This window comes from Ursus maritimus, unplaced genomic scaffold (assembly GCF_017311325.1).
Source record: "Ursus maritimus isolate PB19 unplaced genomic scaffold, ASM1731132v1 scaffold_1, whole genome shotgun sequence".
Lineage (NCBI taxonomy): Eukaryota > Metazoa > Chordata > Mammalia > Carnivora > Ursidae > Ursus > Ursus maritimus.
The window spans coordinates 45482178-45498330 of NW_024423343.1; the positions used below are offsets into that span (position 1 = coordinate 45482178).

Here is a 16153-nt window from a genome sequence, read left to right on the forward strand (position 1 = left end):
GGTCCCAGGAGCATTTAGGCTATTTCAATGTTGATGACGATAAGTATAACTTGGCTTAGATGAATTAATCTGATCCCATTCTGAAGAAGTCTGGCAAGGGGGATTATGAAAACATATGTTTGCTTTTCTAATTTCATTTTTCTGCGGTGGAGAAGAGAGAACTAGACTTACCCCAACTGGCCTTTCAAAAGTGAGAACAGCTCTTCAGTATATGAAGAGGTGAAATCAAGATGTGACTTCTTTTGGCCTAAATACCTTTTCTCTGAATTTTCATGTAGCAAGAGAAAAAAATCATGGGTCTACATTCCACTGTCTTAGATTCAAACTCAAACTCCTTTGGGCAATTAGAAGGAGGGGACCTGGGGAAAATCTTCCTGACCTAGAAAAAACAGTGTTGGAAAGTTTCAGTTTCAAGGATATTTTGGATTTGGGTTAGTTTGAACAAAAGTGTCCCTCTTGCCTTTTACATAAATTTTGAACCCTTACCCAAGGCTTAAATTATCTTATTCTACTCTTTCATTTTACAAGTGAGATACCTGGGAAGGTATGTAACTTGCTCAAGCTCATTGAATGACCACATATTGACTGAGCACCAGGACTAACTTCCTATCTTAAATGTTGGTGAAATCATCCCTCTTTAGAACCTTATGAGTGAGTCCTATGGACTCTGTTTAAAAGTAATGAAATAAACCACTAAAATAAGATTATTCTCTAACTTTATATTTTTGTTGAGGAATTTTAACTTATATTCACTTCCATCTCCCTACACAACTAGGTGAAAGTAGATGCTCAATAAATAGGGTAAGATGACTAATTGAAATTTCCAGAAGTATTTCTTAAATTAAAATGCATGTGGTTTTATCTTGGCATCTTAACAGAATGGCAAGTCTGAGTTGTAAAGCTGTTTACTAATATAAGTTTAAAAAAAGTAAAATATCCCAGCCTTACTAAGACAAGGAATCAAAAAAAGAAATTGCGTGAGAAAAAATAAAAATGCGTTTGATAAATGAAAGTGAAATGAAATGTGAAAATTGGATGGTTAGGCAAAATAACTGAATAAGCAAAACAGAAATGTATCCTGCACCACTTTCTATATTTTAGTTACCCCAAAAAAAAAAAAAAAAAAAGGCTCAATTCTCTGAGTCAATAGAGTTTGGGCAAAGGGCTTCAGATTTAGAGTTGGAGAATCTGAGTCGTTAGACTGGGATCAGCCCTAAGCATCTGTGTGCCCTTGGCCAAGTCACTAAGATATGTATGAGATACGAGATAAGAGTAATATTCCCATGACTAATTAAAATTATAGAGTAATAAATATGATAGCAATAGCTAATGCTTATTGGGTGTTTATTATAAGTTCTTTGTATCTATGATGTAATTCAACACTTAAAACAACCTGACAAGATGAATTATGATAAAAATTTTAGGCAACATCAACCAAGCCACTATTTGTGTACTCCTTTCCCTATCAGAAAATAGTGAGTTTAAGTGTTATAAGAACTGGAGTTTGAAGCTATGCCTCTCTGACTCCAGCACACATCTTTCAATAAGTATGCAGTATAGAAGAGGGAGCTAAAAATTAAGTATTCATTTTCTAGTTGGTAAACCAAGCAGAAAAGAGTTGAAATGATTTTCTTAAAATCACCTAACAATTTTGGAACAGCTGGAAGAAATTCTGCAGCTCATGTGATTGCCTTGCCCTATGATAAATGTATGCTAAAGTTAGGAGGAATGACTGGCCAATTGTGAAGCAGAAAGTTACCACTTACATCTGATGGGAAAATATAATTTTTTGACCAGGTGAAGATTTGTCTTCAACGGGCTGTAACAAATTGCCACACATGTAGTAGCTTAAAACAACACACATTTATTATCTCACAGCTCCATAGGTCAGAAGTCCTGTGGGCTTGGCTAGTTTCTCTATTTCAAGTCTTACAGGGCCCAAATCAAGGAATTCTCTTCTGGAGGCTCTGGGAGAAAATTTACTTCCTGATTCATTCAGGTTGTTGACAGAATTCAATTCCTTGAGGTTGTAGAGCCAGAGTCCCTGTTTCCTTGCTGGCTATTAGTTTGAGAGCCACCTTTATCTCCCAGAGGCTTCCTTCCGGTCCTTGTATGTGGGTTCCCTGGCAAAGCCATCTCTGGTGTCATGTCTCTTCTGCTTCCTTTTCTTCTGTTGCATCTCCACAGCTGACCATTCAACCTTCCTCTTCTACTTTGAAGGGGTCAAATGATCAGTTTAGCCTACCAGGATACTTCATAGCAATCTGTAAGGTCCATAACCTTGAAATGACAGATTCTGGGGACTAGAGCATGGAAATATGTGGGGGCTTATTATTCTGCCTACCATGGAATTCTACTATGTGTACCACTGGTTCTCTACTTCAGCTGTATACTAGAATCATCTTAGAAACTTGAAAAAAATGCTTATCCCTAGGCCCCAATAGAGATGAACTGAACGCAAATTTCCTGGAGTAGAATCCAGTCAATGACTTTTTTTTAAGGTGTCAGAATTTATAATGTGCTTCATAGGGCTAAGAGCACCCCCAAACACCAGTTTCCTCAACCTAATTAAATTCATTTTTAAGTGATCCATTCAAAACACACTTTCTATTTACTCTCTTTGTGCCTAGGGTTTGGAGTTATAAAGGTAGATACAATGCATGTCCTATTTTTACTGTTCTCACAATCTAGTGGCATAAACAGACACACACACAAAAAGAATTACAACATTACCAGATACATTTTGAAATAGCTATTTGAAAATTTGCTTTTGGAGTTCTGAGACATTTATTGTGCCTGGGAACATGGCAGAATATTTTGCTTGATTTATACTTGATATTTATTTATTTATTTGTTTGTTTGTTTTGAAGTAAGCTCTACTTCCAACGTGGGACTTGAACTTATGACTTCAAGATCAAGAGTCACATGCTCCTCTGACTGAGCCAGACAGGTGCCCCCTTAGTAGTTATTTTTAGAACAGCCTGGCAGGGGGAACCTGGCTGGCTCAGTCAGTTAAGCAACCAACTCCTGATTTCAGGTCAGGGTCTTGGGATCCAGCCCCATGCTCAGGCTCTGCACTCAGCAGGGAGTCTGCTTGAGGATTCTCTCTCTCCTTCTCCCTCTGCCCCTCCCCACCTCTGTCAAGTAAATAAATAAATAAATCTTAAAAAAAAATAGTCTGGCAGTAACTAGAGACAGAGGAATATGAGTGTGTCCAGGTTTCAGCATGGTCCAATGAGGCTGTTGTATTTATGTTGTGTTTCCCAAAATTTAATAGGCCAAGAATTTCCCTGAAGTCTTACTAAAAATTCAGATTCCCAGTTCTTCTCCTGAAGATTATGATTCCGAGGGTGTGTGGCGGGGTCTAGACATTCTAACATGTTCAGCAGGTTCTGGTAGTGATTCTGATGCAGGTGATCCATGAACCCACAATTTGAGCAACACTGGTTTATGCTACATCAGTGATTTGGTACCTGTTCATTCAGCAGCCTAAAAAATTATGGAAGCCCCAAGTGATATTATTTAAAAAAAAAAAAAAACTTATATTTGAGTTTCTTACATCCGTAACAGATATTTAAGAAGAAGAGGTCCTTATATTTTAATTTGAAAGTGTTAAGGACATTCCAGGCCAGGATGGGGGTAGGGAGTTAAAATCTTATACTGCATGTATTTCTTAAAGATTTTATTGGAAGTGAAGACAGTAATTTGCAAGAATAATTCTAGCAGAAAGGAAAAAAAAGCAGTGAGGAGAAAATAAAAGGTAACTGGGATCTTGTACTTTGACATTTTCCCTCAGTGGCACAATCTCTTCTACATAGTGTAGAATGACAGAAAGATGTTTCCATTTGCCATCCAAGTGTGAAAAACTGGGTTTGGAGAAGAGTGTTTATTCCCTATTTTGATTCAGAAATGTAGCATGAAACAAACCATAAGAGACTCTTAATTATAGGAAACAAACTGAGGGTTGTTGGAGGGGAGAGGGGATGGGGGTCACTGGGTGATACATTATATGTTAATTAATTGAATTCAAATAAAAAAAAAAAGAAATGTAGCATGTTGAATATGCCATAAGGGAAAGGCATGCACTAAATAGAAAATCCTTACTTTATTCACACAAAGGTTCAGGACGGCTGATGGCAAATGAGGTATGTGTGGGAAATGCTTCTGTTAGCCCACTTTATAGTGACTGGATAAGTAAGGGGAGAAGAGAATATGGCATAGGGCCCATAGAAATCCAAGATATTTTGGAAATGGAGGAGTGGAAGTAAAAAAGTTGTTTTTTCCCCTTAATCTTGGAGTGAATACTTTTAGTATCAGGGTTAGGTAACTAAAACTAAGAACTGTTATAAAGAAAAACATGTTAATGAAAAATGTGTATAGGAATAATAAAATTTTGAGAAAATAAGGTTTGCAAGGCACTGCTATACATTTACAGGATTTAGGTTTCTGTGTTCTGATAACTGAGTATTGATTAAGTCACATTGATATATAATTTTTTAATGCAGAATAAGACATGCTTTACACTGAAGTAAGCAAAAAAGATTGGTTAAAAGTTTTGGATTTGGAAATGTAGATCCATGAAAAATGTTTTATGGTACATATCAATGGTCATTTTAGGAAATGAAACCAGAATGAGATTACATAAATCCTGAGTGACTAGGAAGCTATATTTCAAAAGTTCTTTGAGGTTTTACAACATTCTTCATCTTCAAAGTTTTTTCTGTGATGAAATAAGTCATTTTTACTTTATGTTGGTCTTTGGACCAGAAAAATGAAGACTATTTGGAAATAAACTACTTTTTTAATTCCGCATGTACAGTAAAGAAAATTATTTTGTTTCTACCAGTAGAACCAAATCTTCCATTTTGATTAATTTTGAGAAGTGAAAATAAAACAGTACTGATGGGATCCATGAGGCTAGCAGAGAAAATGCCAGTAACTACTATTAGTACCATTATGACTACAAATTCATTTAAGAGTTTAAATTAGAGCTTTCTTCATTTTGAATAAGCTCTTTTCTTACTAAACAAACCTAAGGACACTTGGAAAAACCCACTGGCAGATTTAGTCATTTAACTTGACCCTTCATTGTGTACTTCATCTCTCTTTAGAACTGGATGAGAACTTCTATATCTCACAAGGCAACATGCAACTCAGTTGTCAGTAAATAATTTAACAAGATCTGAAAGATTTACAGTGATTTGCTTAACAGCTTTAGTCAGTTAATATCAAATGTATTTTAGCAAAGATAAATTTGGAATAAGCTAAATATAGAAGAGGGAACCACTTGCTGAAGGAACATATTAGAGGTAGCATGCAAAGAACCACTGAGCTAAACTGAGGAATACAATTGAACATACTTCTGATAACAATCATGCCTTTACATCTACTAATATGAGACTCAGTCTGAACTGACCTTCAGATGGATCTTCAGTGGCGTTACCTACTTGCGCAATCATGAGCCCTCCATTATTGACCTTGAGAACATTTGGCGAAAGTGGTGATTCCTCCATAAATACCACTCACCACATGTGTCTGATGGCAAGAAAATTTGATAGGTCCTTTGTCAGGTGGATGACTCAAATGACTTGGATCACCACTTAAAATGGTCATTGTTAGACTTCATGGAGAGCACAGGTGTCCACCGTGTGTTTGAAAAACTGCCGCCCAAATTTGCTGCCCCTTGATTAGGAGTGCTACAAGTTTACACAGTGCAAAAAACAACCTTGCTACTAGTAACACATTTTCCAGATCACTAAGGAATAGGGTAAAGAGGGAAGCTATAAAAGTGGAATTATTTGCATTGGTAAATATTTCGTGAAACGAATAACGTCTTTTTAAATTGTGGGTGCCAGGATAATCTAGTAAACATTAAAAGGTATTTTACTAACATACTTTTTGAAACCCTGATTTTGAAGCTTCTGATTAGATAAGAGACACAAATAAGTGCTAGTGTTGGGTGAAATATTTTTCAAATATACTGGGTTTGGCAAAACCTGAAACATGATTTTGAAACACTTTTTCCTTTCAATTTTTGAGCACAGGTACATATTATAGTTAGTTTAATCCTGACTCATGTGTAAGTCATCAAAGCATTGTTTCATAAAAAAAAACCTATCTGATTTCCAGATAGAATAACATTTCTTTACATTCTTATTTGTGTATTTCTGGATTATATATATTTAATATAGAGAAATGTGAACTACTAATGCTTTAAGTTTGGCTTAACCTTTATGAAGAGTCCCAAAGTCAATAGAGTAAACTACTGTTTATTCAATACCCAAACAACCACAGAACTTGAAAAATAAATATTTTTCAGGACATTATTTTTTTAAGAAGGTAAAAGTGCTGATATAAGAACTTTCTCCCCCAATTTTCATTGTCAGTATATATTCCAACACTATCAAAAGCCTTCTAATAGAAGAAATGGCAGTTACTTAATAGTTAAAATTATTTTTCTTGATTGTAATTTTAAATCCTAAAGTAGTTTATTGGTTTAGTCTTTTCATTCATTTACTCATTCATTTATACAGCCAACGTAAATTAACTGCCAGTCACCAAAGTTACATGGATCAATCAGATATGGTTTCTGGCTTTGAGAAACCATACTGGCAAGGGAAATGAATATACGTAACTAAGACAACTAACACACTCCAAGACGTTATTAAAGAAAGTCATTCAAAGGAAAAATAAACTGTAGTTTAATTTAAAATTTCAGTATCTTAACCATCTTAGATGAATGAAAATAAATTTAAGTTTCTCCATATAATGGAAAACAACAAATATTTGTGAAAAAATTCAAATATATTGTAAGCAAAAGAGATTTTTAAAAATTGGAATAGCTTAATAAAAATATTTTAATGGTGTTTTCTTTGAAAATTTCAACTTACCATGGAAATTATTTTGGCTCATTGAAATAACATTAAATTATTACATCAATCAATATTTCAGGTCATGACCTTGAATTTAAGAAATTCTTCAGGACAATGTCCAATATGATCCGAGGGAAAATGTGATTTGAGTCTGGAGACAATTGTGAATGTAAGTATTGGAAAATTAGATTTTCTCATGGTAAAATGTAATAAAAACTAAAATATCAACGCATTAATTACTAAATTGCAAAAACTTTGATTCATTGTTTTCCTTCTGTTACAACATGTTTTTTAATATCTAAAATTGATACAATGCCTCTGATTTTTTGGTTATATATTTTTTTAGATCAACTAATAATAAAAACCCAGTATAGCTGATAGAAGAAAAAACGTGATTTGGAAGATTGCTATAGTTAAAAAGAAAAGCTGTGTCTAGGTGAGTCATTAATGAGGGCAAGCAATGACATAGATTCTATGTTCTAGAAATTGGTGTGCTCTCGTTGCCTGTGATAATAAAAATAGTAAGTATAATATGTGGAAACGGTTTTTATAACTCTTACTCTAACATTGGCCCTATAATAAAAATCATGACAAGTTTCTTAACAAAATTAAATCTAAGTTCATAGTTTTCTGGCAAATATCTATTGACCAGATTTTTTAAATCTCCCTTGCCTTGAAAAATACTTCTTACACATTCAGTTAAGTAAATATTATGACTATATCATGATAATTTATATCTCATAAAATTACTGTCAAAGTAGGTTGTTCATGGAGTTTATAATGAGTAAGCAAACCCAGCAATGTTTCTAAGAATTAAGAAGTTAGGGGTATTGTTTTAGAGGCCATTTTCATTAGCTCAGAATTGTATCTACCTTCAGAAATATTTAACAGAAATACTTTATGTGGTATTGTCCATTTCCTGTAACCTTATCTTAATAACATTGATGACTTAGGGAATCTCTTATTTCCTGCTTAAATGATGAATTTCTATTAATTTATAAGGCCATTTTTATGACATATGGTTGTTGATTCTCAAGAAATTGGCCCAAGAACAATTTTCCCCCTTAAATTACTGAAAAGTCAGAAAATTAAAAATGAGATTAATATTTATAGGAAATAAAGGTGAGCTTTATAGTAAAATACACTATCAAAATTTGTGCTTTTATGTCCTTGTGAAGCTCTTTATTTTGATACTTTAAGCATTTTATTCCAATTTTGGCAAAGGCAAAGAAAGCAAGATGTTTTCTAATTACTTAAAAATATATATGTAAGAAGCTTTCCTGTTTGTAAGACTAAAATGTATTTAGGCTCTTTAGTACTTTAAGCCATAATGCTCTTAACATTTTTTTTAAAGATTTTATTTATTTATTTGAGAGAGAGAAAGCACAAGCAGGGGGAGGGGCAAAGGAAGAGGGAGAAGCAGACTCCAGCTGAGCAGGGACCCCAACGCGGGGCTTGATCCCAGGACACTGGGATCAAGACCTGAGCCGAAGGCAGATGCTTAACTGGCTGAGTCACCCAGGACTCCAATGTTCTTAACATTTGTAATACATACACCTATTAATCAAATTCTTAAAGCCAAATTACTGTATACTTTTAAAAAATTTACTATTGAGTACCATCTGTATTTCATAAACATTGATTAATTATATTTATGTCATTTTCTTTGCAGTTTGATTTATATTTAATAGCGTATTTCATTTTGGCTTCAATGATGGAGAAAAAGTGTATCCTGTATTTACTGCTAATCTTGCCTTTTTTTATGGTAAGCATAAATTCCTCTAATATAACTCCCTATTTATGATTGTTTGTTTTAACTTCCAATATACCTATAATTAATAAGGGTTAATAACAACAGAATGACATAGTTATTTGATGCATAAATTAAGTACATTTTTAATCAACAAAGCAGTATTCTATTATCTTTCAGCATCCACTTTCATTGGATGCTGAGGCAGTGGGGGTGGGATGGCAAAGTGAGGAAGATCAATGATAAAATGTAAAAGACACCAGAGGAAGGTAATTATTAGAGTTTGAAAGAAAAATGAAATGGCTCTATAGTGTAGTCATGCATAGTAAAGAAAATATTTTCAACCAGACCTGTTGATTCTTAGATCTATTTAAAAAGCAGATTCCAATCTGTTGGTTTTTCTCTCATTCTGCCAACTGATTGGTTTGCATTAATTGAAACCATGCACTATTTTTAAAGTAATTTCCTTATCCATTCATCCAAATAAGTATTAAGTGTCTGTTTTCTGACAGTCATTGATGCTATGCTTGGGGCAGGTGTGTCTGTGAGTGTATGCACACATGCGTGCCCCTGCGTGCATCTGCAGGGAATGCGAGGCTAGAGGTGGAAGGTAGACTAAGAATGACTACGAACCTATCACTGTACTGGAGGGGTCACATTCCTTATACATATCATGTTATCTTTATTGACAGAAATATCTTGTTCACATTTTTCTCTGTCCCACATGAAAAGAGTGATGGTACTCTTATCTCACTATATGTATTAGAAACTGAGAGATGTAATCTCATCTAATTCTGTGCCAGCAAATAATTTTCCTGTGGTGTTTTCAAGCAAACCCCATAAAAAGATTCAAACAAAGGAACTCAAGAAAAATATAGAAAACCTAAACAGAAAAAAGCAAGACTACATTCCTGTCAGCATTTGTATTCAAAAACAGGAGCAGTCCAAATCCTGCACTTCTTAGATGTTATCTTAGGTAAATAGACTAGAATTCAAGAAGCAGGACTTCTGTTTCTTCAGCCTGCTTCCTCCACTGAGCATGCCAATGAGCTGCACCTGCCAACTTTGGTTGCCTGCAGGTAATTCTGTATCAGATTACCAATCTGATTATTGCAATTTAAGGATTGTGACCATTTTTCTTGAATTCATTGAGACAGTGTGCAAATCTGAGTTTTTAAGAATAAAAATGATGAACTTCCAGAGAACAGGAGAAGAATGTCAATTTTCTTGATGCTGTAAATTTACATTTATTGCTTGTACAGCACAAATGCCGCATAAATCTTTACTAGGAAATTAAAACTAATCACAGAATGACAGAGAGAGAGTGAATGGAGGGCAGGAGATAGTGAAATTGAGTGGTGCCACACACTGAGGGAATATTACTATTTAGACTTCATTAAATACAAATTCAGGCTAGAGAACAGAGAATCAAGAATAAGGGGACAAGGGAAATACAAATCAAAACCACAACGAGATACCACCTTATACCAGTTAGAATGGCTAAAATGAACAAGACAGGAAATAACAAATGTTGGCAAGGACGTAGAGAAAGGGGAACCCTCTTTCACTGTTGGTGGGAATGCAAGGTGGTGCAGCCACTCTGGAAAACAGTTTGGAGGTTCCTAAAGAAGTTACAAATAGAGCTATCCTATGACCCAGCAATTGCATTACTGGGTATTTACCCCAAAGATACAGACGTAGTGAAAAGAAGGGGTACCTACATCTCAACATTCATAGCAGCAATGTCCACAATAGCCAAACTGCGAAGAAGCCGAGATGTATGGATAAAGAAGATGTGGTACATATATACATTGGAATATTACTCAGCCATCAGAAAGGATGAATAACCACCATTTACATCGACGTGGATGGAACTCGAGGGTATTATGCTAAGTGAAATAAGTCAAGCAGAGAAAGACAATTATCATATGGTTTCACTCATATGTGGAATATAAGAAATAGCACAAAGGATCATAGGGGAAGGGAGGGAAAACTGAATGGGAAGAAATCAGAGAGGGAGACAAACCATGAGAGACTTTTAACTCTGGGAAAGAAACTGAGGGTTGTTGGAGGGGAAGTGGGTGGGAGGATGGGGTAACTGGGTGATGGTCATTAAGGGGGGCATGTGATATGATGAACATGTGATATGACTGGCTGTTATATGCAATGAAACAATATTCATTGATTAATAATGAACTCTACATCAGAACTAAAGATGTACAATATGCTGGCTAACTGAATTTATATTAAAAAAAAGAATAAGGGGACAAAATAAAAGTAGAAAATTACTGCTTATGGAAAATAATAGAAATAATGGAAAAGTGAAAAAGAAATAAGGTTGAAGAGAGATTATACAGGCTTCATATTACAAAACAGAAACAAAAAGTGACGTAAATATTACTACCAAAGTGAAGCTTAAAATTGTGCTACTGAATTGGAAGATCATGAATATATAGCTTGTCCAAAAACATTTATTGATGTGCATACAATGAAAATTCTGTTTACCCACACCACACATAAATGAATATTCTCAATATTGTGATTATCAAAATATGATGATAAAAATGACAATTTTGAATATGTGCCATGTGTCAGATACTTTCCCTCTGTCTATTTTATCTCATTTTACAATAAGAAAGCAGAGGCTTAGGGGCCTTAAATATCTTGCCTATAGTCACAGAGCAGGTGAAAAAGTAGAGGTGGACTTTGACTACAGCTCTGTCCATATTCCAGAACACATGTCCTAGAGCCAGCTCCCACAGGCTTCTGAGAACCGTCTATAGACTATACTTCCCAGAGCTGCTATTGGCAGCTGTTTGGGGGCACTTGAAATTGAACATGGCAGGGATATTTAAACCATGAAAACTGGCAAATACATCAGATCAAGACCCCCCCCCCCCACCAGAGCCAGATGACCATCTAGCATATCACTGCAATGACGGTTTTCCACGGTTACAGACTGCCTCTGACAGACATTCTCACAATTTTGAATTTTTTTTTAATCCCTTAGATTCTTGACATAGCAGAATCAGAAGAGAACATTGAAGACTTAAGTCAGTTGGGTGTCTATACTAGAAATAAAATCATGACAGCTCAATATGAATGTTACCAAAAAATTATGCAAGACCCTATTCAACAAACAGAAGGTAAACATGACTTTTTAATTTTAAATTCATTTGATATATTTTTAAAAGAAAACTCCATTACATCATTAATGGGTTCCTTAGGTCCATTACTAAAAATGGGTTAGTTGTTAGCTTTCCTGGCATGTGTGCATTCTTAACTATATATGAACATTTTATGACATAATTTATCTTGCTTCTTTTAAAAAATTCTAATAAAAAGTATGTGTAACAGGAATATTTTTAGTAACATTTTTTTATGGTACAAAGATATTTAAAATATCAAATGTGTGCCTTGAATTAAATAGTGGCTGTTGATCTTCAGTTTATGCAATTTGTATTTCTTTTTTTCACAAGCTGCTTGATAGGAGTTTGCACAATAAAATTATAATTTTTTGTGGGTAACATGTGCTTTGCATAATACATTTGGTAGCAATGCTAATGAAGTCTAAGTGCTTCTGTTTCTATTAAGATATTCTTTAGATATTTTTGTAACATTACTGAGGGATTGTTAAATGCCAGATGTCTGCCTTGATTCTGAATATACACAGATGAGTAACACAATTAGAGTTGCCAGACTTAACAAAAACAAAATCAAAAGTCAAAACCAAAACCAGGCCCTGTATTTTATCTGGCAACACTAAAGACAGGGAATATCTTCAAAATATAAAACGCAAAATTCACAACAAAACATAGCAAAAGACTTTCGATATTTCTAAATTATCAGTGGAAACAAAGATCTTAAAATTTTTGGAAAAATATTTGATGGTATAATATATAATGTTTCATATATGAACAAAATGTTAAAAGTAGGGTATTATTAATATTTGTAATTGACAAAATGAACTTGACTGTAAGAAAAAAAGTGATTTTCCCACACTGGGCAACTTTTATAATCTTAATGAACAATTCTTCTTACTGAAGAATCTAACTGAACAATATAATTTGCTTATCTTTGGAGAAGTATTTAGATATATCTATCCAAACATTTTTATTATGAGAAATTTATTCAGTCAAAAATATCTTTGAAATATACAATGACAAACTATCTGATATTATGTCAATAGGGGTTTAATTATCAAGTGCATGAACTGTATACAAATTCTGTGTTAATCCATCTGGCTTCTCACTTTATTCCATTAAAATCTAAGTGTTTTAAGTTTAAAATGAAAGAATTAACCCCTTCCAGATCATGTAGCTATATGTAAAAGTAGGCTTCAAATCTAATTGAACAACAGGAATATCTTTATGAGATAATTTGGTGATAAAATCATTTTAGAATCATTGTGTAATCCATCTTCCTGTTGGAGCGTCATAACACACTGTAATTTTAAACACTCTAGAAAGTCTTGCAATAAAGAACTGGTGTTATTTTAACTTTGTGCTTCCCAAATCTTTTGACCATAGAAACTCTTTTAACGGACTACCTACTCCTGTCTCACTCAAATGCCATACAGCACAGTTTGGAAGTTTCTGGACCTTGCAATCTATTATACTGCCAGTGTTGTCATTAATTAGATAGAATCTTTTGGACTAGCGATATGGACTTGTTTAAGATGCTTTCTATCAGGGAATTCTTCTCAGATAGGTCATAAAATACATTTTATTTAGTAATACATGAATGCAGACTATTTAAATAAGTGTTTGAAAAATCACAGGAGAAAAAACTGATGTTATCTGAGTTCTTTTTTAAATCAGAAGTATTTATACTTTCAGGCCAATAGAATTTTTTCCCTACTCCCATGAAAGTTAGATTGATTCTGAGATTGTGGCACAAATCTGTTAAAAATAATAAACATCTCATACAACATTCGGGCTTCTATCTATGAGTGCTTGCCTGATAAGATGGAAAATTATTTTCTTTGATTATAGACTATTAAAACATTGGAACACTGGTCATTTTATTTCTCTATGCCTTTACTAAAAATTACATTTTGTCATGTAAGAGGTTCTTTCTCTTCAGGTTGTTAAAAGGAAATTGTTAGAATGTTAAACACTCCACTCCATTTGGAAAGTAAAGGAAGGTAAGTAAGAGCTAGAATTTGGTAGAGGGGTCTAAATATCTGTTAGGGTCAGTGTGGTGAAATGGGAAATGTTGGAGTGTTCATTTTTTCCCCAGAAAATATTAACACCTTGCCCTAAGAACACAGTTTCTAAGATAGCATATTTTCCAATTTCCCATATTTTAAAAAAAAAAATCTTAAGTGTAGGGACCTTTATGGTTAAGGATAACCAGCAAAGACCACTTGATTTATTGAATAAATAGCTACCTTTGAGAATTGGAATTAAAGTTAAACTTTCAATATACTCTTATAGATATTTCTAAATTGAATTTAGCAGTTATTCCAATAATTGTTTGGTGAAAAATATAAGTAATAGCTATAGATTTATATGATGTCTTCATTTTCAGTTGGTGGTCTGTATTTCAAGTCAGTATCAACCCACCAGTAAGACTTTATGTCTTCAGGTATAACTAGAGGGACTAGTAGTCGCTGATGTTTATTCTCCCCTTTAGGCATTTACTGCAACAGAACCTGGGATGGGTGGTTATGCTGGAATGATGTTGCCGCCGGAACCGAGTCAATACAGCACTGCCCTGATTACTTTCAGGACTTTGACCCATCAGGTAAAAGCAGAAATTTATATGCAGATCTGCTTGATATTAAATAAACCCTAAGTTAGCTAAACTACTGTTTTCTTCTTTCCTTTTTAATTTTAAAGAAAAAGTTACAAAGATCTGTGACCAAGATGGAAACTGGTTTAGACATCCAGAAAGCAACCGAACATGGACAAATTATACCCAGTGTAATGTTAACACACAGGAGAAAGTCAAGGTATGGAATTTACACTGTCTGTTCAAAAAGTTAGTTGCTGATACAGTATTGGAGAAAATTTACTTTGTGTTCCATTCTATTGTAAAGCCTTTTCATAATATACTTTGAGAAAACAATGGAGAAAAATCTTTGTGGAAATAATCATTCATTCTGTCATGATACTGAGGAAGCAATCCTGTTAGGTAATAGTGTATTTACAAGTCAATATGTCAGTACTGGAGTTTCAAGTTTCCCAAAGAAAACATGCTTTAAAAGTATAAGAAAAGGGAACATTTCATTGGTATTGGAATTTTGAGAACTAAGTTCAAGAATTGTGCTCCAGTAAACAAGGGAAGCCCAGCAGGGTTTAAACAGCTCTCTCTGTTCCTAACAGAAGGCTGTCCTTCCCACTGGTTTCTAGGTGATTCTCACTCACATTCCCACTTTTAGTACTATACATTAAAGTCAAGGTTAGTCACAATTTGTCACAACAATTAAACTTTGGTAGAGGCAGTTTGTCAGTGATTGAAACTGAGTCCTGAAATCTGACTTCCTGTTTCTGCTCTTTACCAGCTAGATGACCTCAGGCAAGCTATAACCTCTCTCTGCCTCAATTCCTTGTGTATCAAACAAAGATAACAATAAACTCACCCTCAAGGTTTTCATAGGGATTGACTTAATACAAGGAAAAACCTTTGAAAACTACAGGCATAGAATAAGCATTTGATAACGGTCAGCTATCATTATAATTATAAATAATGTATTCTTTGCTTATTCAGAGAAGGGTTTAAAGAGAATTATAAAAACAATAAAAGGATAAGTTATAATAGATGGAATACAGAAAAATAAGAAAGTCAGAGGAAAAGTCAAAACCATGCAAAAGAACATATTTGTACGTTCAGATGAGGCTCCTATAATTACTATATTGAGATTTGTCTTGGAGTTTCAAATTGTCATAGGAAAAAGAAAAACCCAGTAGGAAAGAAAGCCTTACCTAAAGAAAATGCACAAAAATAATTACATAGCATTTGATTTAATGTGCACAAAAGTGATGAGTGAAAATTGTCAGTATCTTTCAAAACATAAAATGCTAGTTTCATATATTACACAACCTAGATCAATAAAATTATTCCTTCCTATCCTATGAGTTCTAATTTCTTAAATAAAAAGGGCATACAATTTATAAGTTTTGATGTCACTCAACAAATTTGCATAGATACTCTTCATTCCAGATGTATTCAAATATCTAATGCAAGCTAAATGGTAAGACTATCAGAGCACATATTTTTAAAAATACAATTTATTCTACTGATTTGAGCTTATGTGCATGGAGGATTATAGTACTCATATGAGCCTTACTTGTTTTTTTATCCACACAAATTATAGACTGCACTGAATTTGTTCTACCTGACTATAATTGGACATGGATTATCTATTGCTTCACTACTTATCTCGCTTGGCATATTCTTTTATTTCAAGTAAGTACATGTAAAGTATTTTTTAATTTACCAGTTGTCATTGGTGAATGCGGTGTCTTGCGCATGTTCATGTCATGTGCTGATAAAATATATGAAATATAGATGATTTATAACATTT

The 16153-nt window shown here is 33.9% G+C and overlaps 1 protein-coding gene across 1 annotated transcript in view; it reads left to right on the top strand.

Moving 5' to 3' along the window:
- The window catches only part of CALCRL (calcitonin receptor like receptor), a 94816-nt gene that overhangs the window by 45773 nt on the left and 32890 nt on the right, over window positions 1-16153 (top strand). The window contains exons 3-9 of the mRNA XM_008687238.2: window positions 6952-7041; window positions 7219-7308; window positions 8545-8637; window positions 11633-11768; window positions 14260-14370; window positions 14466-14578; window positions 15944-16035. Coding sequence (XP_008685460.1) covers window positions 8584-8637; window positions 11633-11768; window positions 14260-14370; window positions 14466-14578; window positions 15944-16035 — 506 coding nt within the window. The 5' untranslated portion in view covers window positions 6952-7041; window positions 7219-7308; window positions 8545-8583. The remainder of the gene's footprint in view (window positions 1-6951; window positions 7042-7218; window positions 7309-8544; window positions 8638-11632; window positions 11769-14259; window positions 14371-14465; window positions 14579-15943; window positions 16036-16153) is intronic.